The following is a 26,913-nucleotide window of genomic DNA, read 5'->3' on the forward strand; positions in this document are numbered from 1 at the left end:
GGTTGGGGAGGGTTATTACAGAGCATAATGGTGACAAGAGCTGGCTAAAACTAACAGTGACTCTGCTTTCAAAGGACCTTCCGGTTTCCCGGTCCTGGGTGTCTCCAGCAGACGTGGCCTCTGTATTCTCTCCCTGAGCACAGTGTCCACACATGAACAGTTGAAAAGGTGGCTGCAATGCCCACTCAGCCCAGGGGACCCACGACAGCAGGACCTGGCCCACATACCTTCCTGGCATTTGGCACCACTGTGCCCTGGGGGGCAGATACAGCGGTAACCATTGATCTCATCCACACAGGTCGCCCCAAAAGCACAAGGTGAAGACTGGCATTCGTTGATGTCTAGGAGAAATGGAGTTCAAGTTTAGGCTCCAATGGGAGGCACCAATGCTCTTCTGATAAAACACACAGACAAGATCTGTAGGTCTAAGTATAGGCTGAGTGCATTTTCATCATGTGACCAGCACCCAAATGAAGAAATGACCATCAGTACTGCCTAAGTGTCCGGTCACGGCCTCCCAAGGCTCACCACGAGCCTGACTTCTAACAGCTGAGAATTTCTCATTTGGGGAAAAAGCAATTTTTAATTAAATGTTCCTTTTCTGATAGTGTAATTTAGAGAACAGAGGCCAGCAAAGATCTTGATAAAGGGTCAGCCAGCAAGCATATCTTAGGCTTTGCAGGCCATGTGGTCTCTGTTACAACTGCTCAACTCTTGCAGTATGAAAACAACCCTTGACAGTACATAAACAAGACTGTGGCTGTGGGTCAATAAAACTTTATTTACAAAAACAGGCAGTGGGCCAGATTCGGCCCCCAGGCCATAATCTGCCAATCCTTGATTCAGAAACATGAAATAGACACAAAGCCCCCACCCAGTGGGGCCCCTGGTGGCTCAGACGGTAGAGTCTGCCTGCAGTGCTGGAGATGCAGGTTTGATTCCTGGGTCGGGAAGACCCCCTGGAGAAGGCAATGGCAACCCACTCTAGTATTTCTGCCTGGAGAATCCCATGGATGGAGGGGCCTGGTGGGCTACAGTCCATGGGGTCACAAAGAGTTGGTCACAACTGAGTGACTTCACTTTCACTTTTTTTTTCCCCCACCCAGTAGTTCTTGAAGATCCAGACTTGAGGACCTCAAGGAGGACCAGTTTAAAAGTTTAAATAATTATTGAGGGATAAGAACATACACAAAGAAGCATAACTGATCACTTTTTTTTTTTTTTTTGGCAAAAGAAAGGGCATGTAAAAAAGTAGGGAAAAGGCTCAGAATAAACTTTAAACTTCCTAAAAAAACTGGATTTCCTGACCTCATTTTGTTTGAATCATTTCAGTGGGGCCTGATCAAGCCTTGGAAACCACAGCCTCAGCCCTTCCTGTGGCTGAGGTCTGGGGCTATGCATCCTTGCCCATCGCTTCATGCTACCACAGGAGCAGCACACTTTCCTTAGAGCCTCAGAGTAGATTAACCATCAGATGCTGTGGCTGAGGCTCTCTCCCCAGGAGTGAGGGGGGCTGTGCGCCCCAGGGAAAGTCCAGGAGGCACGTGGGAGGGAGAGTCCAGCCAGGGGCATCTTACTCCCAGCTGGAAGCAGGAGACTAATTGTCAAGGCTACTTAGAACCATGGCCATAACTGTTTTAGAGAGGAAAACTCTTAGACTAAGGGTTGGGGAGATACCAGTCAGAGGTGGTCCTTACTTATTCTGCAGTCGGGCCCAGCGAAGCCGGGGGCGCATTCACAGCGGTACCAGTTCTCACCATCCACGCATGTGCCACTGTTATAACTACGAAAACAAAGGCCACTTGGTTACCACCGCCCTGTCTACCACTCCCCCCGCCAAGGGTGGCCCCACGCCGGTTATGATGGGCAGCTCTCAGCCCTGCCCACAGGCACCAGTGCCTGCGTCCCACCCCCAGAGTGTCCAGTTGACAATTCCTGGTTGCAGGAGCTCCAGTTGCGTCCCAGGCACTAAACCCTCCCCAGTGATTCCTGTGTACGGCCAAGTCTGAGCATCACTGCTCTAAACGCAGATACCATCTGACTGAAGTGTGGCCCACAGACTGGAGTGATGGGCACTGCCTGGGAGCTTGTCGGAAAGAAGGAATCTGCAGCAACCCCCAGCCCTCCTGAATCAGAAGCTGGATTTTACACAGGAGGCCCAGGAGAGGCCCACACCTGTCACAGCCAACAAGTGCCTGCATAACAAGGCGCTATGCTTACCAGGGATGAGGACTGCAGTCATTGGTGTCTGCAAAGTAAAAAAAAAAAAAAATTCAAAAACTTAACAGCGAAGCCTTCTTAGCCCTAAGTGAAAGCACCCGTGATTTCCACAATACCCAAATGATAAGGCTGTCATTAACGCCAGCAGGAGGAGCTTAAGACCCCTGCTCAATTGGAACCAGGCCCACATCACACTTTGCTGCAGTCACCATGGGACACTCATACACAGGAAGAGGCCCCGGGAAGGGGGCTGTGAGAATGGCTCTTGGTCAGACCAGAGCCAGAAAGCAAGCCGCCATCTGTGTCCACTTATCTCGTGGGTGACTTTCTCATGCCCAGGGCAGGGCTGCCTCCCATCAAGGCCTTAGAACAGGCCCAGGTGCTGTGCACGGAGCCATCACACAGCTCTGCTTCTGGTTTCCATCGCCAGCCCCAGGGGTCAGGACGGGCCCTTGCAGAGCTCGGGGTCGGGGGGACACTTACTCTGCGTGCAGATGGGCCCCTCCCAGCCTTCCTTGCAGACACACGTGAAGGACTCGCCGTTGACCACACAGGTGCCCCCATTGTGGCAGGGGCTGGGCAGGCAACTGCTGTTCCGGGCTGTGAGACAAGAGCAGACAAGACCATGCTCCCTGAGGCTCCAGAGACCTCGGGAGGGACAAAACACAGGCCCTGGAGGGCGGTCCCAGGCACTCGGATGCCCTGCGCGCACCGCACCCGCGGGGGCGGAACATACCTATGTTGCAGGTCGTGCCTTCCCAGCCTCCCGGGCACATGCACTTGAAAGCGTCCCCTTCATCATAGCAGGTGCCACCGTTATTGCATGTGGCCTCATCACACTGGCTGTCACCTGCACGCGGAGATCGGCCTGAGTCCCGGCCGCCCTCCCTGCCCCCGACACAGGCCAGGGTCCCCGCCGGCCCCCACTTACGTGAGTGGCACGTCTTGCCTTTCCACCCGTTTTTACAGTCGCAGTAAAAGTCACTGACCAAGTCGCGACAGGAGCCTCCGTTGTGGCAGGGGTTCTGGCTGCAGTCGTTAATGTCTGCAGTGAGAGCAGACACCCAGCTGAAGACACTCCCAGGCCTTTCAACGCCCCACGACATGTAAGAGGCGTGTCTCTCCACCTTCATCCCATTTTCCACTCCCAGTTCAAACACCAGCACAGCCAAGCCGGGACTTAAGCAGGGGCAGCCTTTCCCAGGAATAAAGGAGCCCGGGACAAGTCATGGAAGTTAAACTCAGGATGGGCGGAAAAGATGACCCCTTTCTTTGTAAGCCAGGATGTCAAGCATGCTAATTCCAGGGGCTAATTCTCAAAGCATCTCCACAGAAGCTCCCTCCCGCGGGCTGGCATGAGCACCACCGAATGCTAACAGCACACAGGCTCTCCCGTCCCAGGGCAGGAGTTGCTGGGGCCTTGCTTCCAGACATTCTCACTAAAAGGAAAGGCCTGCTGGGCTGCCTCCGCCGCCCACCCCCAGCGCTGCCATCCCCAGGGAGCCCGACGCACTGGTCTCGCAGTGGGCGCCCTCCCAGCCGCCGCTGCAGATGCACGCGTAGGAGTTGACGCCGTCGATGCAGGTGCCGCCGTTTCTACAGGGGTTGCTCTCACAGTCGTTAATGTCTGCGGAAGGAGGGGACATAGAACCCGGGTGAATGCAGGACGAGCGATGCCACCACCAGCACTCTCCCAGGCGTTTCCAGCTCCTCCCGAGAAGAGCCACCCGGCACCACCACACTGAACTCCATCAGGACCGTCCTGGAACCTGACAGGCAGCTGGGGAAGCAGGGGCCTCCAAAGGGCAACCTGTCCATTCTATTGGACATCCTCACACGAAGCTCCTCAGTGAGAGTCAGGAGGAAACGGCTGCGGAAGGAGGACCACCCTACCTACGAAGGTTTCAGAACCTTCTGAAACAGATGTGCTAGAGACCCCAGGGGCATCAGTGATCTCAGGTAAGCACCACCTCGGTCTTGGATCCTGGACGGCACCCCTGGGCTGGTCTCGCCTACAAGGATCCAGACCCCACCCCCACCCCCACGGCTAGGCCAGGCAGGGTGGGTGCTCGCCCCCGGCCCTGACGCCACGCGGTCTTACTTTCATGGCAGTACGTTCCGGTGAAGCCTTTGTTACAGTCACAGGTGAACTTGCCTCCCGACTGACTCTTGCACTTCCCGTGGGGGCCGCAGACATTGGAGGAAATGTAGCGCACCCCTTCCGGCGTGTCATTGGAGGCCATAGCCACGGTGCAGCTGTCAATCACTGCAAGACAGGCCCGGGCTCAGCGCCCCACCAGGGACCCTCGTCCCCGAACCCAGGACCCAGGCCGCCTGCTCTCCCAGAGGCAAGTGCCACAAGGCACCTCGGGGGCCAAGATGGCCATGTGCTGCATACACTGTGACAGGTAAAGCCGACACTCCACGCACAGGAGAGTAGTTTTTTTTTTTTTTTTTGAGGCATTTTCTCCCTGTGGAGCCGAGCAGCTCATGCATGCAGGCCCTGTCCACCCTTCCTGCTACATCCGCCAGCTCTGCTAGAAGCTGACTGACGAGGAGGAACGGCTTTCCCCTCCACTCAGGGGCACGCACGGCTGCAGGACGGACTTACAGAACCTATGGGCTGAGCCACCTCACACAGCCACAGGCGCTAGTTACATAAGTGAATTAAGGTTAGGTAAATCAGGGTTTCTACTTGCCCCGATCGCTCTCTAAATGCCCTGAACCACACGTGGCCTGAGGCTTTGGTATGTGCTGGTACAGAGACCACCAAGGCAGAAGGCTTTGCTGAAGTGGGTGCCCCAGGGAAAGTCTCTGCTTGCAGACCAGCCCATCCCAGGATGGGATGCTAAATGAATTTCCTTCTCTCCCCAGGCTACTTGCAGGCATGGCCCCTCCACTGGCGGCCTGGGTAGATTGTTTCCACGTGTTCTGGCTTCCCTCCAAAGGGGCTATCAATCTACACCCGCCTCGAGTGTCCCAGGGCAGTGACAAATGGCCAGAGAGGAGGAGGAGCTTCGCAGAGGAGCCAGCGTTCAGCGGGGAGAGCGCTACCTTCGCAGGGGGTGGTGCGGCAGTGGTCTTTAAGGTGGGAGCAGTTCTTGCCTTCATAGTCCTCAGGACACTTGCAGAAATAGTCACTGGCACGGTTGTAGCACTGGGCGCCATTTTGGCAGGGATTGGGCTCACAATAGTCGATGTCCAGCTGTGGGACCAGGGATCAGGCAGGGAACAAAGTAAAACAAAGGCGTTGATTATGACTCCTCTGGGGCAGCAGCCCCCAGAATGTGACCCTTTCAACTGCTTCCGTCAGGAGGACACGCAGCAGTATTCATAGCTGTGTCCTAGACACTGTCCAGGTAAGCATTTGAAAAAGCAGGGCAGAGTGGGAGAGCGCTGGGTCTGGGATGAAACTGACAAAAAGAAACTGACAGGCTGGTGGGGGGCCGGGAGGGAGGTTCACGAGGGAGAGGACACGTGTGCTTATGGCTGATTCACGCTGTTGCACGGAAGACACGACATCGCACAGCAATCATCCTCCAGTGAAAAATAAAGAAATCAACAGACACCCGGAAGACAATCACTCATCAGTCTCCTTTCACGGCTTATCTCGCAGAGATCCTAGTCAAGAGGAGACTCCAGACAGTCGGAAGATGGAGGCAGAGGAGGAGACATCTGTGAAAACCTGGCCATTCGCGCTGCAGCCTGGCTCACCTGACAGAGGTTTCCAGAGAAACCAGTGGGACACAGACACTGGAATCTGTTGATTTCGTTCTGACAGTGACCCCCGTTGAGACAGGGGTTGCTGGCACACTCATCGATGTCTGTCTCACAGTGATCACCTGCATAGCCAGGTGGACAGATACAGCGATAACCGTTAACCAAATCCTGGAGGAGGAGAAGGAGGGGGAGAAACACATGCATTTTTTTCTAGGTGCTGCACAAACACAGGGCTTCGGTGGTTCAGCATGACTGTTTTGGTTCAGCTGATTCACTGAGAGAGAGGCCACGCCTCTCCAAACGTGAGAGAGGACTTTCTATGTGCATGTCGTCAAGATGATTCCCGGGAGGGAGGCTGGGGTAACATGAGCCCAGGTGAAGCGTCCAGAGCCTCACTTTTCATCTGCAGTTTAAAATCCCCCAGGGACAGAGCTTTCCAGGGGTCCCATCAATCTTTAGGCTTGTTGTCAATCAGTAAGGTTTTGACTGAAGCAAAGGTTTACATACCCGACAGGAGGCATCATTCTGACACTGGCCAACGCAGTCATTAATATCTAAAAAATAAACAAGCCATCACGTCAGAGGGGCAATTTACATTGAAACTGGGCTTAATTGAAAAGCCTTCTCCTCTCAGGACAGATTAAAAACCTCCAATCAGATTTCCTGTGTGCTTCCCATGAGATAAGGTTATTACTGGGTGGGAACACTCCCTAATTCTTCCAGACTGAGCTACTGTAACTTCACATCATTGTTTTAACCACCTTATCAGTGTACGGCCGTTTTACCCGCTAATGAGCCTGATAACAAGTATGTTTTCACCGATCACTCCCTCTCCAAAAACATTCCTTTTATAAGGTTTTCCTTCTGCTCCTCAAGTCTTAAACCTGGAGCCTAACTATAGGTAGCTGGCCAACAGCGTCAACACCCTGGCGTCATGAAAGTCAAAGTGCTGAGAACATCACTCACTTATGTCACAGTTTTGACCCATCCAGCCTGGGAGGCAATCACAGTAGTAGCTGGCAATCAGATTCTTGCAGGATCTGGCATTTACACAAGGTTTGGCCTCGCATTCATTTGCATCTGAAAGAAAGAGGATGAACAGTGAGAAATGGGGTTCTACCCCCAACCCCAACCCTCCCACACCCACAAAAGAAGCCACCAATAGGTTGTCTGAAGTGAGACATTTCAATAAGCTTGATAAATAAGAGATACTATCTGGAACATCTGAATCCTCCTAGCCATGATCCAATAAGGCATGCTGACTGATCACTTCCCAGCTGCTGTGAACAGCCAGCCCCCAACCACAGGGCACAAAGCACCAGGCACTTCTGTGCAGAACCCAGCGCAGCCTAGTTGCTGGGATTTAAAAGTGGCAGAAAGAATGCAGACAGCTCATTCCTCATGAGATCATCCCCGTTTGGAACCCAGCTGAACACTTCTCGGACAGACGATTGACATGGTTCGAGGAATCCCACGACTTTCCCACAGGGCCTCCAAAAGCCAGGCTATTTGCATACGAGTGATTTCTCCCAGGCTCGCTGGCGCGACCCTTGATAATAAATGACTTCTCGGGAGGGACGGCGCGTGAACTGGCACCGCCGGTCACATGCATCTTCCCTAACAGCTTGGAGGACTCACGCTAACCCTGGTGCGGGAGTTCTCTTACCTAACTGGCACGTTTTGCCAGTCCACTGGGGCGGGCACACGCACTTAAATCCGTTAACCAAGTCCTGGCAGGTGCCCCCGTGGGAACAGTTATTTGGAGAACAGTCATCAATGTCTGTTCGACAGAGAGAGGAGAGGGTTGGCAACGTAATCTCAGTCCACTTGACAATCAGGTAGTTTACCGCCCCTCACATGAGGGACCTTCACTTAAGAGCCAGGCACCTGAAGCCACAGCCACAATGACGGTAAGGCCCGATTTTAGCTTTAAATCCCCCACTGGCCCAGTTCATCTAATCCCCGACCTAAGCAGGCGGAGAGCCAGCTGGATTCCTGGGCGTCAGCCCTTGGTAATTTGGGACAGCATCTCTGCCCACCTTTATTTCTAAAGAAAAGTTTCATCGCAGCTCAGAGGTAGCTAAGGAGTGGTAAGGATAAATAACTTTCTTCACTGGTAAAAAAGATCACATTCTTATCTGCTCACAAAGTTCTCCCAAAATAACATGCCTGGGGTACCCAACCTCCCACTTCTGCACTGGACTCCAGGGCCTTTGGAGGGGTGTGTCCTTAACTGTGTCGCCTTCTGCTCTCAGGAGTAGATGACAGAGGATTTCAGGCCTGGCGACACCCCAGGAATCCAGGGGCTTGTTAAGGACTACAGACTCCCCACCTCCAAGGCAAACGGTAGGACCCACACATCTGTAGCTTGGTAGCCCTGGTCCCTCTTGGAAAATGTTTGTCCCCATGATGAACTTCAGTAGTGACAACCTCCCCCACAGGTGGCGTCTGCAGGGCTTTGAGGAGAAGCACTGCCCCCAGGATCCAACCCAGAGGAGGCGGGGCTCCAGGGGGCACCTGCAAAGGGAGCAACAACTTTCCCAGGGAGCCTCTTGCCGTCAGAGCTGCACATGCTGACTTAAGGGGCTGCCTCAGACAGGTGAGCCTGGGGACTTCCCCGGGCAGGGCCGGAAGCTCAGCTCAGACCTTGGAGCACATCTGCCCCCTCCCACGGAGACAGACCTGGCACTGAGATGACACGGAGCCTCGACAGTCTGCATCTCGACACCGTGATCCGCGGCCCGCACCACACACCCACCCCCACACTGAGAAAGGACACGGGTCAAAGCCCGGACTTACTCGTGGAGCATGTGGGGCCAGTCCAGCCCGGAGAACACTCACACTCGAACCCCAGGGAGGTCTCCTTGCAGCTTCCTCTGTTGTGGCAGGGATCAGAGAGGCAGGCGTGCTCCGCTGCGGACACCAGAGGGCCATCAGCATGGGACGCCCACCAAGAGGCTACTGGACACGAGCCCCCCACCCACCCCACCCAAAGCCCACCCCCAGGCCACCAGCTTGAGCTTGTTCAAGAAATGATGCATATACACTAACGTGTAAACAGACAGCCAACAGGAATTTGCTGAATGACTCAGAGGGATCAGGCTGGGGCTCTGTAATAACCTAGAGGGGTGGAAATGGGTGGGAGGGAGATTCAAGAGGCAGAGGACATATGCACACCTGTGTTAACATACGTGAAAGAAAAGTGAAAGTGAAGTCGCTCAGCCGTGCCCGACTCTGCGAACCCACGGACTGCAGCCCACCAGGCTCCTCCGTCCATGGGATTCTCCAGGCAAGAATACTGGAGTGGGTTGCCATTTCCTTCTCCAGGGGATCTTCCCGACCCAGGGATCGAACCCAGGTCTCCCGCATTGCAGGCAGACGCTTTACTGTCTGAGCCACCAGGGAATCCCATGTACAGCATATTAATTCATGTTGATGTATGATCAACAAATCAAACCAATGTTGTAAACCAATCATCAATTTAAAATAAATAAATACTTAAAAAAATAGAAATGAAAGCAAGCGTGGGACCCAACCTCGCTGTGTCTGGGGAAAAAGGAAGTCATCTTTCTCGCTAAGCTCTGGTCACCTTTCTCCCAGCTTCCGACTGGGAGATGGGTCACTGCCCTGCACACGCCGCCCCAATGCAATCAGCCACACCCAAAACACTTGAGCAACTGGAGGGAGGTTTCAGAGAGCCACGGAGCTGCTGGGAGCACAGGTCTTAACACCGGAGGAGAGTTTCACCTTTTCCAAGTCTCTAAGTGTATTTGAGTTGAGCAGACAAAAAGTAGAAAAGGGGCTCTCTTTGTGCCTAGACCACTTACCGATTTCACAGTTGGGCCCGGAGTACCCTTCGGGGCAGGAACACTGGTATTTGTCAGGCCCTGTGTTGCTACAAGTTCCCCCATTGAGACACGGCTGGTGGGTCCCGCAGTAGTTGAGATCTGCCAAAAAGACCCCAAAGAAGTCTCTCAAAGATCAGAGAGACCGCCCACCTGCTGCATTCCAAGACCCATTCCTCTTTACAAACTAAAACCAAGAGAAAGAAACCCAAACTCACAGCATTAAAGGCAAGTTCAAGCAGATTCGGAATAAGCGGAAACCCAGCCCCTGCGTGGACGCACCTTTGTCGCAGAGCTGGCCGCCCCAGTTGGTCTCACAGAGGCACTGCCAGGGCTCGTTACACGTGCCGTGGACGCAGCCGGGGTGCGGGATGCACTTGTCGCAGTACAGGCCCTGCCAGCCATATTGGCACCTGGGGACACACAGCACGCCAGCCCTTACCCTCCAGAGCTGGCGGGGAGAGCCCAGCCGGGAAACACAAGCGCTCGAAGCCCAGGCTCGCTAGTTCTGGTGACCGCCTGGTGGACGCTCAAGGTCCGTCCAGCGGTTCCCTCTAAACAAACATTTTCACAGTGGGACCGAGGGCCCCTCCCAGGCCCAGGTGACTCCCGACAAAAGGCAGGCTGTCTAGGGAGAGGCCCGTGCCAGGGCCTTCCTGCACAAAGCCCCTCTCTCTTCTCGGTTCCCACAGGAGCCCAGAGTGGGGAATCAGTCAAGCCCTGGGGGCGGGGGAGAGGGCTCGCCCTCCAGTGACAGCAGCCACGCACAAGTCCTGCAAAGGTGGCGAGTTTTACACCGCAGCTCCACTGGAGTCCCTCCCAGGGCAAGTCATGACCCCAGCACACAACAAGGCATCAAGATGTCAAGGGTGGCAGGAAACTGCCTCCCAAGGAGGCGTCCTGAGACGGGACACGGAGGGAGGGGGCACCCTTCCTCGCAGAGATGGGGTTGGATCTCTGGACACATGTCTGCAGGGACAGCGAGGAAAGCGGACAGTGCTCAGAGCCAGCTCTGTGAGTGACCTATGACCCATCATCGTGGCTGCTTATGCTCTTTATTCTATAGCAGTTATTTCTCACTTTGCAAAAACCAAGTCAACTCAGTTTATCCAGTATTGGGGAATGGAGGTGCATTTCCTTTGTAAATAAGCGCATCACTAATCGGACTCTTTGGAGGCCATAGAGTGCCTTTGATCCTCAAACAAAACCAGAAGCACACACCTTCACCTGGGGCAGGGCTCAGCTACTCTTCCCTCAGGTTTCAAGCCCTCTGCAACTGTGTCTTCTCAGAAATCCAGCTTCAGCAAACAGGTTGGAGCAGAGGGGAGGGGGCCCCCATGGCAGAGTGAAGGGGGGGGTGAGCAAGGGAGAGTGACAGGCAAGCATTTCCACGGTGGGCCCACGAAAGCCGTGTCAGAACTGTCTCCCCCTTCCCACTCAGCTGAACTTGGGAAAACAAGCACCCCAAGATGCAAAGGCTTTCTGCTTCCAGAGAGCTGAAGGCAAGCTAAAAACCTTCGTCATGGGAAAATTATAGGGATCCAGCTAATAGCTAATCACCCATGGCCGCGAGTCAACTTAGCCCCTGAGAATTCTGACTAACCACTTCCTAACTTCTAAGAGCAAGCCATCCACGCCCCAGTACAGAGAACCACCAGGATGTGTGGTTTAAAAATCAGACACAGGATTCCGGTTGATTTGAAATGAAACTTCAGTCTAAATGACAAATGACTATTTAATGGAGTAAAATAAGAACAAAGTCAATGCTTTGGTAGCAATTTCTTTAAAAGTGGACCCTCAAGTTGGTGGGAGCTCAGGGTGATGCTTTTGATACTCTTAGCCTAGAAGGTAGATATTAAGAGGGAGTTGATTTGGAAATAGCATTCTTGTCACTGTCTTTCCCCAATTCCCTCCCAAATGAGGGTTTGCTACACCTCTTCAATTTGCTTAACAAAATGCAAGAAGAGACAGCTGAGGACCTGCCCTCAGCTCTTAATTAATGAGAGACTGGATCCCCAAGCATAAAAAAGAAACCACAAGAGGCCACGGATGACTTCAAAAGAAAACAAATAAAAATACTGACCCTAAAACAGGCATCCACAAAGTTATCCCAGTTTAATAATATATGATTAAGGTTCTCATGAGAAATTGAAGCGACTTTCCTCACAGGATGATTCACAATTAAGTTTGATATTATTGGCAGGCTCGCAATGAAGCAAGACCGTGCGTCCAGGAAAAGGAACCCAGGTCGCCTGGGGAGCAAGAGAGGCAGGCAGGTTCTCTCATGTGGAGGAAACAGAGCAAAAACACACCCTTCTCGGCCACCATCCAGAGGGCCACTTACAGGTCGCGGGCCATCCAGCTACGTGAGCAGCAGGGCCGACCAGAACTTCCTCAGGCCTCGAGAAGGTTCTGTTTTCATTTTTCTTTCAAGGGAAAGGGAAGGAGCTGGGTGGGAGGCTATGCAAATACCGTGTGGGAAAGTCACACCTTCAGTCAGAAAGGGCCTGCGTGTCCAGGCAGGAGTGGGAGGGAGACTTTGAGAGAGGAAGGGCTCAGCTCTGGAGACAAAGCCTGTTGTTCTGGCTGGGAGGGCCTCCCCGGCAGTGGCGTGTTTATTCTGATGACGGGAGCAGAAATCAGCCCCTGGCTGATAGTCATCTGAGTCCAACGCAGGCCTGGCGGGTGCCCGAGAGCTCGGCTGCTCTGAACCCATGAGCACCCTTCAGGAGCAGGGCCTGCTCCCCTGACGGTGCCAGCTGCCCCCACTGGTAGGGTCCGCCCCAAACCCCCTCGGCCTCCCAGAGCATAACCGCCTCTCTGGAGTGCAAGGACAGACATATCTCAGAGCAGCCTCCTCCATTTGACCTCAGTGGCCCTGAGCTCTACACTTCAGCCTCAAGCCTCAGAGCTCAGTCCTCCCAGTGGCGAGCAGAGGCAGCAGGGAGCACCCCGAGGTTCAGGCAACCACAGAGGTCCTCTAGACTTTCTGAGCAGCAAAACCATGTGGCTGAGGTGGGCCGGTCAAAATGCAGATCTCTGGGCCCAGCCGAGGAAGTGGGATCATCTGGGTGCAGCGTGGCACCCCGGAACCTGCATTTCCACACACCCCCGGTTAATTAGAGGGATGACACTGAGCACAGAGGTTTGTCCCTCCAGCAACAGCGGCATCACTGGAGGCTTGCTGCAACTGCTGAGACTCATGGCCACCTCCCCGCCTCCCCTACCCGACCCCCGCCACCGCCGCAGAATCGAGACCTCACAAGAGCCCCAGGGAGCGCAGTTTGAGAGGCACTGCTCTAGACTATGGGTTCGTGAGCTGCCCTTGGCTCAAACTGCAGTGGCTCTGGGGGCGAAAACAACAGGTCCGGAGGACCCATGCAATGTCACGTTAAATGTGCTAAGCCTTCAGGTTTGGGAGGGGAGTAAAGCGGGTGCTCCTGCCAAAATGCCACAGACACCCACAGCACTTCCTGAGACAAGTCTTTCCCAGATGGGCGCGATGCACATTTCAAGAAGTTCCAAAAGCTGTAAGCGGGAAGCGGCGGGGGGAAGGACTAGGTTTGGCTCCTTGCATTGTCCCGGGCCATAAAAGAACAGACTTCAAAGGTCGGCAGCAAAAGTCTACATTCATCAGGCTCAACTGACAAGATTCCAGCCCAGCCATTAACCTCTCAGCACCGGCCGGCTCCCGCCTGCGAAGGGGCCAGGAGCTCGTGCTAATCCCATTCTAAAGAATGCTCCACTTTCCCTACTGATGGGAAAAGTGGGGGAGGGCCGGGAGACCGAGCACCGCGGCGGTGGGGGAGGAGAGAGCCCCCAGCACCAACCCAGTCCTGGACAGTCCATTAGCACTTGAAGGAGAAGATTATAACAACGTGTTATCAATTTACAGAACCGTTAATACATGAAGTCACTCGCTATGCCCAGAAGTTTTTTTTTTTCCCCAAGAGAGAAGCATGTACATTCCAGTGGACAGCTGGTATAATTTAATAAGCTTCGGATGTGCTTATTTGAATTTTTTTTTGGTCAAGTTTTCTTGTCCTCCAATGAAAGATAGGCATATTCACAGTAGAGTCAGTCCTCTTTTTGCATTAAAGGGATAATTATTAGGGGGAAAAAAAAGTCAAGTTGTTTACCTGCAATCGCCTGGGAGTTTGCAAGACCCATGCTTGGGGCTACAGCCCTGTCGGCAAATAGCTGTAAAAAAGATAAAAAAGGAAAACAAAGAAGGATGCGTCAGCACTGCCAGTCTCTCACACGGCCACAATCACGGGAATGGCCTCGACCGACAAAATCCACTGTTTTAAGAGATCGCATTTCAAGCACACTATAAGGAGAGGAAGATGGGAGGTGCCCCAAGAACGAATCCAGCTTTAAACTTCAAGGCCACGCGAGCAGATCCTCAAACGCGACGCTATTTGTGGACAAAAAGCAGGCAAGTGGGTAGGGGAAGGGGTGCCTCTGAAGGATACCTGCCCTGCTCCCATCCTCACCGAAACAAACAGAAAGCCTAATCCTCCCCCGGTCATCTTCCTTCCTCCATCCTCCAGCCTTCCTAGAACCCTCCGACCAAACACCTGGGTCTCAGAAACCCCACGGGACTCACAAAGCCGACCAGGCCGACCTTGCTTGGCAGGCTAATCCACCAGCCGGATCTAGTGGTACTTTTTCTTTTTTTTTGCATAGTATTCCTACAAAGCAATTCTGCTTCCTTTACAGACAAAAATTTTTGAACAGACATTAAAAAACAGTGGGCAGATCGTTTTAAGTAACTGTTACTGATTTCTAGGACACCAACTATTTAAAATATGTTTATCAGTCCTTTCATTTGGATCCCAGAAAGGCTACCTTTTCAAATTCCTGTCTCTATTTAAGAAAGCATTTTTGCCCGAGAGACCAGCAAATTCTTCTTTGCCCTGCCCTTCAGCCACAGTTCAAAAATTCATTTTTTAAATTGAGTTTATCTTAAAGGAATTTACCAAATTATATGAACCAAGCAAAGTGCGTTAATGTTCGTAAGAGCCTATTACACGGTTAACTAGAATTACCCACCAATTTGCTCTGAATGAGAACCTTTGTACAGGAGAAGCCCACAGACAACTCTGTGCACATCTGTGAACTGGTACTAACTCCCTGAATTCTAGCAGTCGGGGCTGACAGTCGATGGGACGTCTAGAGGTGTATCCCACTGTGGGGACATTCACTTCACCGCTCACTCTCTCCCCCAAGGCCATGCCCCCAGAGATGCCCAGTGAAGGCTGCCGGGAGGCCACCTTGAGCCCAGGGTGTCGTTTCTCACAGGCTCTCAGACACTGGCTGGGTAACCCCGTCTCAACCAGCATCTGTGTGAGGTCAGGGGCCTTAAGCACGGACCCTGAGAAGTGGGGTCGGGCAGAGAGAAGGCGCTGAGGGCAGCAAGCAGAGGAGAAGAGGCTGAGCCGGAACTGGAATGAGCCGGAGCCTGGCCTTGGTCCAATCCCAGGAGCAGCTCTGGAGTGCGGACTGCAGCCCTGAATCAAGGCCGCGGGGGTGTGGCCTGCACACACCCGTGTCAGCCATTCACAGGCTGAGCCGGAGGGTCTGGGCGTCAGGTGGCATCCGCCTAGCCCAGGACAGTGCTCCAGAGATGGAGCCGCTGTGTGGGGTTAGCAGGCAAGGCTCACTGCGGGAGGGGGTCCCGACAGCAGCTTTGTGTTTGGGGTCTAGAAAGCAGCCCCCATCTCCCAGCCCGAGATGCCAGCTGACTGGAGGCGGGTGAGACCGTGGCCCTCACGGCGACAGCCGTCGAGCATACTCACACACCTTTGTTGCACTCTGGGCCCATCCAGCCTTCCATGCACGTTTTGTTCCCATTCTGGTCGCAGGCATAGTGTCCAAAGAAGTCGTCTCTGGGTCGGCAGAACTTATTGCAGCCGAAGCCGTAGTAATAGTCATCGCAGGTTACTCGGATCTGATACTCAAAGTGGGCAACCCCTGTGTTCTGCTTCAGCGTCTGCCACTGCCGGCCAGGGTTAATCATGCCTGAGTAGGAAGCCTTTTCAATGAGGCTGTCAGGTTCTAGAGGGGGGAAAAAAGGATTAATCCCAGTGACCTTCACATCGGAGATTCCTCCCCCAACCATTCTGATGATTTTTCGTAACATGCACCTGGTAAAAAATTCAAACCGTACAAAAGGGCAGAAAATGAGCCATTCACCTCCCTCTCCAGAGGCAACCACCATGCCTTTACCTTCTTACTTCCAGTATTTCAATAAAGTGAAATTATTTACCTCGCTTCTGACATGTGCATTGAGGTTGTTTTTGGCCTTTTGTTAATAAGTAAGGCCACAAGGAACAGCCTTGAACATATATGCCTGCATGTGGTTCTAAAAGAAAGAAATATCCCAGAAACGGAAGTACTAGGTCAAAGACACACACATAAACAACCCACTTCCACCCAGAAAACTCCAACCACCAGAAACGAAGCCCTGTCCTGCTCTCCCACCAGCAGAGGAAACTTTCCCAACAGCAATGCCAACACTGTGTTACTGGACCTTCTCACTTAACGGGTATTTAAGTGATGGTGAGGACCTTTTTGACAAAACCATGTGTATCTGTTCCCCTGAACTGCAAGCCTATTTCTCTCCTTCACCAAATCTTCTATTGCTGTTGGTAATACTGGTTTGCAAAAGCTCTTTATATGTAATAGAAAGAGGCCCCTCTCTTACAGAAGGTTACTCTCCAAGAAATTTCCTTATCCCAGGTCAAGGTTAACCACCTTTCTTTTCTGGTTTTAGAGTTGTGTATTTTGCTTTAGAAAAGCTGTGTCTACTCCCAAACTCTCCACTGGAAACCAAAGAGTAATTCTGGGTGTTTTTTTAAGTTGAAAACTTTGTTGCCTCTTAAGCTGGTGTTTAAACAGCAATACCACGAACTTGATGTATTTGAACTTTCACCTTTGCCCAGACGACAGATGGGAAAATCATTCACCCCAGTTTACAGACAGATGGACTGAGGGTTTTTTCCAACCAAGTCAAGTTCCTTAAAGAGTGCCTAGACTCACCCGGGGCCGAAAGAGCCCCAGAAAGAGGCAGTGGTCCCTGCCCTGAGGTCACTCATCATCTAGTCAGGTAAGAGACAAATACAAAAACAGCTCCAAACTCAGGTGTCCAGAGCTCAGGGCAGGGCTGCGAGAAGGAAGCCAGGCCCCAAGTCAGCACCCAGCCTGGTCCTGTGTTTATTTTCTTAAACCTGCTGGCACCAACCCTGGACACCTTGTCAAATCCAAGGCCGCCTTGGAGCGACCGTTGGAGCCTGCGTGCAGTATCTTTGTGATTCTTACCCACCCACAACCCCTGTTTTCCTAGGCCCATGGCCTGTGCTCATTTGCAAGGCTGGGCAAACGCCACAGGTGACCAGGACACGGGCCTCCTGGGTGGCCTCGGCCACCCTCCACCTCAAACAGCGCCTAGTCCGCACCCTCTGGGCGCTTACCTTTGGGCAGGACAAGCCTTGGACAAGCCCGCATACCTGCAGACCTACACCCCAGCACACATGAAGCACTTGCAGAGAACGCTCTCCTAACCTGAGTTTTGCAAATAAATGTGGGCCAAAGAATGACAAAAATGTCCCTCTATTAACTGTGTGTTTACTCTGCTGGTTCAATTAAAAAGTGGAGTGAGCCATTACCATGCGACGATGAGATCTTAATAAAGGAATTACTTAAACACACTGGCCCTGGCTCCAAGGCCTCCCCTCCACTCAGGCAGGTAACAACAAACAGTTCAGACGGGAGCCCAGGGTAATCCGAAAGGCACGGGCTGCCGTGGCATCAGTCAGTGCTCTGGTATGCTTTCTGTTTCCGGGAGATGTTGTGGGGCATCACGTCGGAATCCTCAATGGGGCGGACAGGGCTGTACAGCTGCCCTCACACCTGCATGACAGATTCTCCCTAAGGGCTGAGAGGGAGCCTAGTGTGTCTGTGACACACTCCCTGGATCCGGCTTAGAGAGAGCATGTCTGCTGACTGCTTCTTCTAAGCTCCTGCCGCCTGAATCACTCTTCCTATCAGCTCGGGGCACTACCGGTGTTTCTGGGAGAGTTCAGTCAGCAGTCGAGTATTAAGACTGGAAGGGGGACTTCCCTGGCAGTCCAGTGGCTAAGAATCCACATTCTAATGAAGGGGACGCTGGTTCGATTTCTGGTCTGGGAACTAAGATCCCACAGGCCTTGCAGCACAGCCAAAGATAACAATGATAATAAATAGTAATAAAGAGAGTAGAAGGGGATATCAGCAGGTCTTCCTGCAATCGTGAACTGCGTGAAGATGGAAGGCAAAGCACCCGCAACAGTTCTGCAGGCCGAGGAGGAGGGCATGAGAGGCAAGTATGAGCAGAACCCTGGAACCACGCCAACCACAAATCTAGACGGTAACCTTGGCCAAGAAGGCTAAGTAAGATATAAGGAAAATCTGGTCTAAGGATGCCAACTCGTGTTTACATACCTATTGATCAGAGTGATAAAAAGAAATCATTTGCTCTGGGAAACAGTAAAATCTACATCCTTAGACAGTGCAGTCCTGAGAGGTAACAGCAATCACCTTGAGGGCAGATGACAGCAAGGCCAGCCTCAGACAATACTTTCTAACACATGTGTATCTCCTGGGCTTCATGTAGCCCAGGCTCTGCTCCTCAGGGTTCACTGCAGAGCTGCTGTGAGAAGGAATTCTCAGTGCCAAAGCTCAGGGCTCTGCCTCTAAATCTGAAGTCTTGTTTGGTCCTTAAAGAGCAGCCAACTCCACTTGGGTTACTACACATCTTCAGGTTCTGCCCTCATGGAGGACAGTCCCCTTGGGAGGCATAGAGCGTGAAGGGAGTAAAAAGCGAAATACTCTAGGGAGAGGAACAGCATGTGCAAAGGCCTTGAGGCAGGAGAGAATGTGATGCATTTGAGAACAGAAAGGTGACTGGTGGGGTATGATCATACGGCCGTGACAGCTGACAGCGTGGCATGTGAGATGGAGCAGGCAGGGAGACAAAGCCGGGCTGCGTGAGTGGCTTTGGTGCCACACAGATACTTGTCCCAAGGACAACAGGAAGCTGCCAAATGGCTCTCAGAAAGGTGACACTCAAATGTTACACTTTGAAAAGATGAAGATGGCAGGAGCATGCAGAGAGCACCAGAAGCAACCAGGGCAGACAGAGGTCATTAATTCAGCCGTTACTGCAGGCGTGCAGGCAGGAGCAGCCGGTGGCGCAGACCAGGACTCCAGCGGGACGCCAGTGAGGTGCTGGACACAAGACTTTCAGGACTCGGAGGTGGATTAGACGCCGACGCGGAGAGAGGGCGGTACATAGCAGTGCTGCCCAGACTCCTGGATTATGGTCCTGGGCGTTCAAACGCTGCTGCCAGTCACCCATTGAGGGCCCTAGGCAAGCTCTGCTTTGGGAAGGGAAGATGACACATTGGGTTCTGAACATGCTATAATTCAGGATACCTTGGAAGCACTGCCAAAGGGAAGCTGAAACAGCAAGTGGGTAAGCCACTCCCAGCAAACTCCAGCCCCTCCTCGTCGGGTTCACAACGTGAGCCTCAGTGCCCTGCAGGGTACACCCCGTGACTTGAAGGCAACCCTTCACTGCAGGAGTAAAGGTCTGAAAGCCCTTTATCCCCACCCCAACGTTTCGGTGCACTTCCATGGTTTCACCTCCCAGCAAGGGACGAGAGGCTCCAGAACCCCTAAAAAGAAGCAGACAACCCCAGGCAGCTCTGGGCGGGCCCCCGCTTCCGGGGAAGAGCCCCCTGGCCTGTGGGTTGATGAGAGGCCTCGGAAGGGCCCTGCAGATGCTCGGGGCTCTCTGCAGACCCTGGCAGGTATCCTGATCCGGCTCTCACTAGGAGCCGGTGGGAACCTCAAGGATGTTTGCTCCACCAACCCGTGTCAACATGGACACCAGGAGAGCTGAGGAGCCTATTCCCGCCCCACCCCCATCACCCCAATGCTTAGTGACCACTGCAACCAGGTCCCTGTGACATAATGCTCACCCAGCCCCCAACGCATGGCAGGGGAGGGGGCAGAACCAACAGGAGCCCACAACCCTGACTGGCACCAGCTGCAACCCAGGCTGGGCACAGACTCCCTGCCCACCCCCCCCAACAGCGGGACAGGGCATCGCTCGGGGACGACAGATCTCGACTCAGATGCCAAAGGGAGGGGGTGACCCAAACAGCCTGCAGCCCCTGGTAATGGGCTCAGCAGCAACCAGGTGGGCCCAGGCGGCCCAGTGAGACAGGGCAGGCCCGACGGTGCCCTTTCTGGTATTCACCGATCCCAGAGTCAGGAAGAAAGAGTAAGGTGAGAAGAGAGGGAAATGTTACCAGCAGCAACACTCCAAGGTCGGGGTCAGAGGATGAGCCCCGCAGAGGGAGAGGCCAGGGACAGCGGGCTGACGGGCCCCTCCTTTTGAGCAGGCAGACTCGGATTTCAGCGTGAACCAAGATTCCCCATGACAACCACCCCGGTCCTGCTGGCAAAGGGGAACTGACAGAATCAGCCAGGGAGGGGAGGCGTAGTGCGAAGGTGCAATTCCAGAGCAGAGGCCCTGTGCTAGCCAGCTGGCTGCCATGCCCACTCGCGTCCTCCAGGGCTCCCCCAGCCCCTGCGCCGCCCCCCCCCCCCGCCCGCCCACCCCAGAGGGCCCCGTGCTGAGAACAGGGTCAGCTTTCAGAAGGGGACGAGGCCAGCGTGGTGGCCTTGAGGCACTGGAACCAGCTTCAACGAAAGGACTGTCATGCCCAGTGTGGGAAACAGACCGCTCAGGGCTCACCTGCCCACCGAGTGAAATTCAAGGTCGGTCTTTCGAGCCCAGAGCCACCTCTCTGGGGCTTTATCTTTCTGATGAGAGATTAAACGCTCACTTAAAATTTAAATGGACTTTTTAAAAGTCACGACTTTGATCCTTTCACAGTCTACAAGGTTTTAGCGTTGTAAAACCATTAAGATCTCTATCCTAAAGATAATCTAAGGCCTGTATTCAGGGGCTGAGTTAACTAGAAATCTGTTCTGGCTACTTAATATTCCAAGGGAACATTCTAGGGGAAGGGATGGAAAAAGGTTCCGTGGAGAGGTTCAGGGTGGGGGGGGGGGTGGGTGGGTACAGAAGAGCTCCGACAGGCCCAGGGACCCGCTGTGCGCTTCCAGACTCGCAGCCTGAGCCCGTGGTTCGATACTTACGGACAGTGTCATTGCTGGAATCCCACGCCTCCACAAGCAAAGTGTAGGACCTCTGAAACACAGATAAAGAACAGCTCAGTATTCAGAAACCGGGGTCAGCTCACAAAGGTCAGCTTTTCTCGGCCTGCCTGCACGCTCTGCCAAATAAAACCGTGCGCCAAGACAGGACCTATCTTTGCCGTGAAGCGAGGTCCTGGGTGTTCAGACCCAGACCAGCTCCCCATGCACCCCCAGCGCCCACCTCAAGTTGACAGAAGACACAGCGCTCCCAGTCGTCCGCAGGCAGGTAGCCCCAAGTTCCAAGCGGGAAATGCCACCTCCCAATTTGTGCATACTCGCGGGTGGTTTCCCCAAACTTCCCAGCCCCTGAGCCTGACGCCTGAGCAAGCTGCACAAAGACCTGACTCTCAGCTAAGCCGCCCAGGTATCCGGGCTGGGGAGTGGGGGTGCTCGTCCACTGAGGGGGGCTGCGGGCTGCTGTTTCTCTCCAGGCCTTGCTGGGGAGGCCCCTGGGGGGCCCCCTTTCCTTTCCAGAACCCCTTTGAAAGCCCTGTCTGTGTGAGACCATCTCAGCTCCCACAAGTATCAGGTGACTCTAGGAAGCAGGAGGGGTGGGTAGGTGCAAAGAGACTCTGAAGACAAAGGCAGTAACCTAACTTAGGGGTACACATTGCTGGGGGCGGGGGTGCTGGTAGATGATAGGAAAGAAAGTATAAAAGGAAGAAAGAGCTGCACTCTATGGTTATATTTATTGATAAACTTATCTGTCAATAAGATCTCACATTCCAGGAATAATCAGAGTCCACTAACCAAACAAATTCCCTGGACACTGGCGGGATGCCAGCCATTCTACTGAAGGCACCTTTTATCTTTCAGCTTATCTCAGAATTCCACCTCTCCCCCCAAAATCCAAGCCATTAGCAAATTCCCGCTTTTACTCAAATCTTCATTTGTAACTTAGGATGAGGTCAGTCTCACAAAACACCAGGCTTTCAAGAAAGCGTCTGCTGTCTTCGTGATGGGAAATATGTCCAGGAGTGGGTGGGATGGGGAGGAAGGGCCCGTGAACGTTTCTATGCCCACCCCCTGCCTTTCACTATCCAACACCAGTATGCTGGGAAGAGCAGCGTATATCGATCAAACAGTACTGTGCCACAAGAAGGTAAGTACAAGGTGAAGGCAAAAACTGAAGGGGGGAGGAAGAAATTTTTTTTAAAAAAGAAGCTTCATTCACAACTCAAGGCAAGCTTACTGCTCACACAGCGACCCAGCAGGTCTTTGAATATAAAAATATCTTGTGATAGACCCTGCCTTGGAATTCAGCCGAAATATGTTTCATACTCAAAGCAGAGTAGGATTCCATTTCGTTCACTGATAACTGTGGGAAAATGCTCTGAGAAGCAAGCAGAACCAGGCAAGTCGGGGCATATGCCCAGCCCTCTCCTGCGACCGGCCAGAGGTCCAAATTCACTGCTGTCATTGTTGATATTTTATTAGCAAAAGTCACACCTTATTTACTGCCTCTACGTTTCCTACGATTCCCTAGAAATTACAGGACCCCTCCCTGAGAACAGCAAGAAGTAAAGTTTCTCTAGGGACTGAGATGCGAGCCCCGTCCAAACAAGGCCACATGTGGGGCTGATGCTGGATAGCGAAGCCCTTCACTTCCCAGTCACAACGAGACCCACCCACCGCTTGCACATACCGCTGCAATTTATCCTCTGATTAAACGCACCAACACGCGGCGTTCTGACAGACTTGCACCAGCACTAAACACGTGATGCCCACGAGCCCCACGCAAGGAAGGGCCTCTGGGATCAGCTGGCGTGACAGCAGCGACTGCTTAATGCTCAAGGGAGGGGGTGGCATCGTTTTCACATTAGGTCCTAGGAGGCCAGGCTGCCTTCAGACTCATCCTCCCAGAACTAGGAGACCTCAGAAGCCGCTAGCCAACACGCCCCGCCTCGAAGGGAAGGAGGGCCCGCATCTGGGTCTTCCCACGAACCGCCTTCTAGGTGACAGAGGTGGGCTGGGGGCTGCAGCATTAGCCATCTTGGACCATCTCACTCCCAGGCTTCAGAGCAGGGACCACAGTTCTAGGACTCACCTCCTGGGGCAGGAGGACTCCTCCCCACCCAACCTTCAAGGCAAAGAATCCTTTGGAGGCCCCTATTAGGCACTCTCGCCCCCCACTCCGTCCCCACACTATAGATCAGCAATCGAGATCATTTGGCAATGATTATTAGTTGCCAGAGAGCTTTAACTTTTCCCAGGCCCACGTTTAACCTCTGTGCATCCCAGAAGGTACATCCAAACTCCAGGGTCCAGACCATGCATGCGCACTTTATGCCGTCAAGGCCAGGTACCAGGTCCCAAACTGGCATTCTGCTACAATCATTCACACCCAAATGGCCGCTGCCAACCTAACCCCAAGGGAGGCAGAGTCCCAGGTCCCTCCTCACAGCGTGGCACGGGGGGCAGGTGAGATGACTGGCAGGTGTTCCAACTTACTGATAAGTTCATACAAACACCCCCACCCCCAAAGAAACACAAAAGAAAACTGCACACACCTGGATTTTTCTTGGTTTCAAGCTATGAGAACAGGATTCTTATATAAAGCTACCTGGCATTCATCTATTTTTCCTTTTTTTCCAGAAGAACAGCCAGGGGGCAAAGCAGGAGGGATGGGCAGGATCAGGCCTTCAGTTTGGGCTCACCGAGTGAGTGGCTCTGCCCCTCCCCAGCTCCAGGGAACCTGGCAACCTGGGAGGTGGGTCTCCATTCTGTGCAGCAGGAAGGCACAATGGTCAGCTTTCAGAAGGCCCTTTGGAGAGGATGTCCTGGGATTCTACTTCGAGGAGGGTCCTGGCCTCAAAGCGCTCCTGTGCCTGCCCCTGCCCCTGGCACCTGGGCTGCGGGAGGCCCGGGTTCCACACCCATCCCGCCTGCGGGGGTTACCTTGGCACTGGGCAGAGTGGCAAGCACTTAACTGCCACATTAAGAAGGGGGGATGTGAGAAACAAGGGTGATTGTGCTGACAGCTGGGAGCTTCCTTTTCCTGGCAACAGTGGCAGCCAAACCAAGCTCTGAGAAGTGGCTGTTTCCCCTCCTGCCAAGCTGACGGACACAGAAAACCCACCCTGCAAATGGCATGCATGCAACGTCCAGAGGCCCCGGCGGGCGGCAGGGGCACACCCTGGGAGTGCCCAGTGTGCCCGGGGGGCCATTGTATGCAGTCATCACCCCGGTCAGGCTGGGGCCCTGGGCTCTGCTGACTCGACGGTCGCATCCTGTGGCTGGCCCTGTATCTGCACTATTTGTGAGGCGGCAGCATTATTCCCTGTAATCCTCGTTTCAGTCAATCCGGCCACACTATTGTCCTGCCTGCGTCTGGGTGGCCAGAGTAGAATATATTCCAGGCACAAACATATTACATAAAGGCTCCAGAAATGCCATGTGTGGGTACACACGTGCTCACCCCGACAACTCACGTGTGTGGCGGGGTTTGGGCAAAGTGAGGCACACAGCAGGGACAGCCACCCCATGGCGGACAGCTGAAACCTCAGTCATAGAAAGCAATTTAGTCTGCAGGGCTTGACATTTCAATAGAGTCTGATCTGGTTACAAAGGGTGATTTTCTCATGAAACCCCACCTCAAAGACTCAGCAAGCGGGGCCCCAAAGCTCGGATCCAGATTGAAGACTCTCAATGAGATGCCCCCACCCCCTTTCCCATCGTTACCCCTACCTGTCTGAAAAGCATCCCACTGATAATTAAATGCACCAGTTACAAAAGGGTGGCGAGGTTAATAGATAGAATACCGAGAAGCCAGCCAAGCACAACCGTCCGGTTCACACAGAGCAAGCCTGAACAAGATGCCTTTCTACTCATTTACCAAAAGTGCAGAGAGGCTGGGCTGAGCTGGTAGAGGACCCTGGACGTTTGACTATTTATGTACCACTTTTAACCACTGGGACCCACGCTGCGGAACTGCCTCCCTGCACACACACTGCACCAGAGACAAATGTCTTTGGTGCCATAAAATCAAGGGCCACGGGGGAGGGATCAGAGACCAGCATGGGAGTCACAACACAGGCACTTAGCGCCCCCCCCCCCACCGAACCACCCCCCAGCAACTCCCCGCCCCCCGCCACCAGATAGAAGCAGGACATTTCGGAACCCAGAGGCCTACTCCTCCTCCCCTAGAAAACCCAAGAATCATCACTTTCCATGTGCACTATTAAAAACATCTTCCTAAAGTTGAAAACTAGGTTAGCTGTGTTTGGGTCTAACATTTTTTTTTTTAACGTATTTAGACTGGAGCAGCTTGGCACCTCGCCTCGGCAGAGAGGGTAGAAACGTGTCTCTAGAAGTTTACCAAGGGGAATTCTCAGGAATATTTGCCTTATAGATTACCATGCTAATTGTATGCATGTCCAGAGATTATGTATTCTTACACGGTAACTACTCTTGAACTCTTGGCACTAGAACCAGGTTCTGGCCCTCCTACAATGGGCCAGCGGCTGCTCCAAATCTAGCCCAGGCCTCTGTATTCCTGTTTTCAGATCAGGACATGAAGACTCTTTGTTGCCTTGGCTTCATTTTTTCATGAATAACATTTTCCCTCCATGCTAAACTTTTCACATGCCTTCCATCCAAAGGTCCGTTACAACCGTTTGCTCTACAGATTTTAGGCAGTGTTCAGATGGCTGGCTTTCTCGGAGGCTGCGTGCTTTGTAAGGGGCTGCTGCCCCTCCTCCTCACCCACCCAACTTCCCTAAGTGCCTGCATGCCAAAAGCTCTACCAGTCTTGAGAAATGTTTGAAGTCCCTGTAGAATGATGGGTGTGGAATTGGTGGGTTGCAAACTCATGTACGTACTGGAGATTTGAATAAGTTGCTAAGAAACAAGACAACAAGGAGAAGAACACGCCAAGGCTACTACACCTGGCAGAGGAAAAAACTATGAGAAACCTAGTACCTTGCACAGGAGTCCACGTGGGGGGCAGCCACTCTGCAGACCCACAGCACCAAGTGAGCACAGCTCCATTTTCTCCCCAGCCAGGTTTTGCAATGCAGACATATCATTTCATCGCTTTAGTATGAGGGAGGTGTTTTAGGGCAAAGGGTGTTTTCCCCACACACAGAAAGTCCTTGCTATGAGCATGTACGCACGTGAGCTGTCTGTGTGCACACACGCTGATCACCTGGGTGGCACATTCTGACTGCAGAAAGGGGCCAGGTCCAGTGAGAACCCCATCCCTCCACTGGCTACCCAGGGACCGGGAAAGTGAGAGTCATTCAGTCATGTCTGACTCTATGAGACCCCATGGACGATACAGTCCATGGAATTCTCTAAGCCAGAATACTAGAGTGGGTAGCCTTTCCCTTCGCCAGGGGATCTTCCCGACCCAGGGATCGAACCCAGGTCTCCCGAATTGCAGGCAGATTCTTTACCAGGGAATTTACAAGTGAAGTCCCAGGGACCCGGAAGGACAGCATAAAAGGCAAAGGCATGTCGGTTGCAGTCTGTAACTAACCTTATAGCATCTGAATTACCCAGTGTCAATGGCATTTAAATAAGAGGCTGAGAGGTGAGGTGCCTGAACTACTTCTGACAAAGTTTCTCCAGATTCACTTCACTCTAAGGCCAGCAAAGCATCAGGAGAGCGAACTGGGGTTCCTAAAAAGCTTTTCAGGCTGGATAGTGCTAATTACACTAATGTATTTTTAATGAGCAGGCACTCCTGGGATTTAGTACTAATTTTGGAAAGTGCAACTTACCCATTTCAGTGATTTCTAAATGGTTATTCCCCAATCTTTTCCCGTTGAGCCCAATTACCTTTGATAATGTATGGTCTTATCACTGGGTCCCCTGATTGGAGGATCATAAATCAGCCTCAGTGCTTCAAGTC

The 26,913-nt window shown here is 53.0% G+C and overlaps 1 protein-coding gene across 1 annotated transcript in view; it reads right to left on the minus strand.

Annotated features, from left to right (window-relative positions):
- The window catches only part of JAG1 (jagged canonical Notch ligand 1), a 35,517-nt gene that overhangs the window by 4,601 nt on the left and 4,003 nt on the right, over window positions 1–26,913 (minus strand). Inside the window, exons 3-21 of the mRNA XM_027976474.3 lie at window positions 21,000–21,051; window positions 15,591–15,845; window positions 13,925–13,985; window positions 10,068–10,198; window positions 9,768–9,887; window positions 8,740–8,853; window positions 7,607–7,720; window positions 6,907–7,020; window positions 6,448–6,494; window positions 5,935–6,108; window positions 5,275–5,425; window positions 4,322–4,486; window positions 3,734–3,847; window positions 3,152–3,265; window positions 2,957–3,070; window positions 2,704–2,820; window positions 2,221–2,248; window positions 1,698–1,783; window positions 228–341 (exon numbers count right to left, since the gene is read on the minus strand). Of these exons, the coding sequence (XP_027832275.1) occupies window positions 228–341; window positions 1,698–1,783; window positions 2,221–2,248; window positions 2,704–2,820; window positions 2,957–3,070; window positions 3,152–3,265; window positions 3,734–3,847; window positions 4,322–4,486; window positions 5,275–5,425; window positions 5,935–6,108; window positions 6,448–6,494; window positions 6,907–7,020; window positions 7,607–7,720; window positions 8,740–8,853; window positions 9,768–9,887; window positions 10,068–10,198; window positions 13,925–13,985; window positions 15,591–15,845; window positions 21,000–21,051 (2,185 nt within the window). The remainder of the gene's footprint in view (window positions 1–227; window positions 342–1,697; window positions 1,784–2,220; window positions 2,249–2,703; window positions 2,821–2,956; window positions 3,071–3,151; window positions 3,266–3,733; window positions 3,848–4,321; window positions 4,487–5,274; window positions 5,426–5,934; window positions 6,109–6,447; window positions 6,495–6,906; window positions 7,021–7,606; window positions 7,721–8,739; window positions 8,854–9,767; window positions 9,888–10,067; window positions 10,199–13,924; window positions 13,986–15,590; window positions 15,846–20,999; window positions 21,052–26,913) is intronic.

The sequence above is a fragment of the Ovis aries genome, chromosome 13 (assembly GCF_016772045.2).
Source record: "Ovis aries strain OAR_USU_Benz2616 breed Rambouillet chromosome 13, ARS-UI_Ramb_v3.0, whole genome shotgun sequence".
In the NCBI taxonomy this organism is placed as follows: domain Eukaryota; kingdom Metazoa; phylum Chordata; class Mammalia; order Artiodactyla; family Bovidae; genus Ovis; species Ovis aries.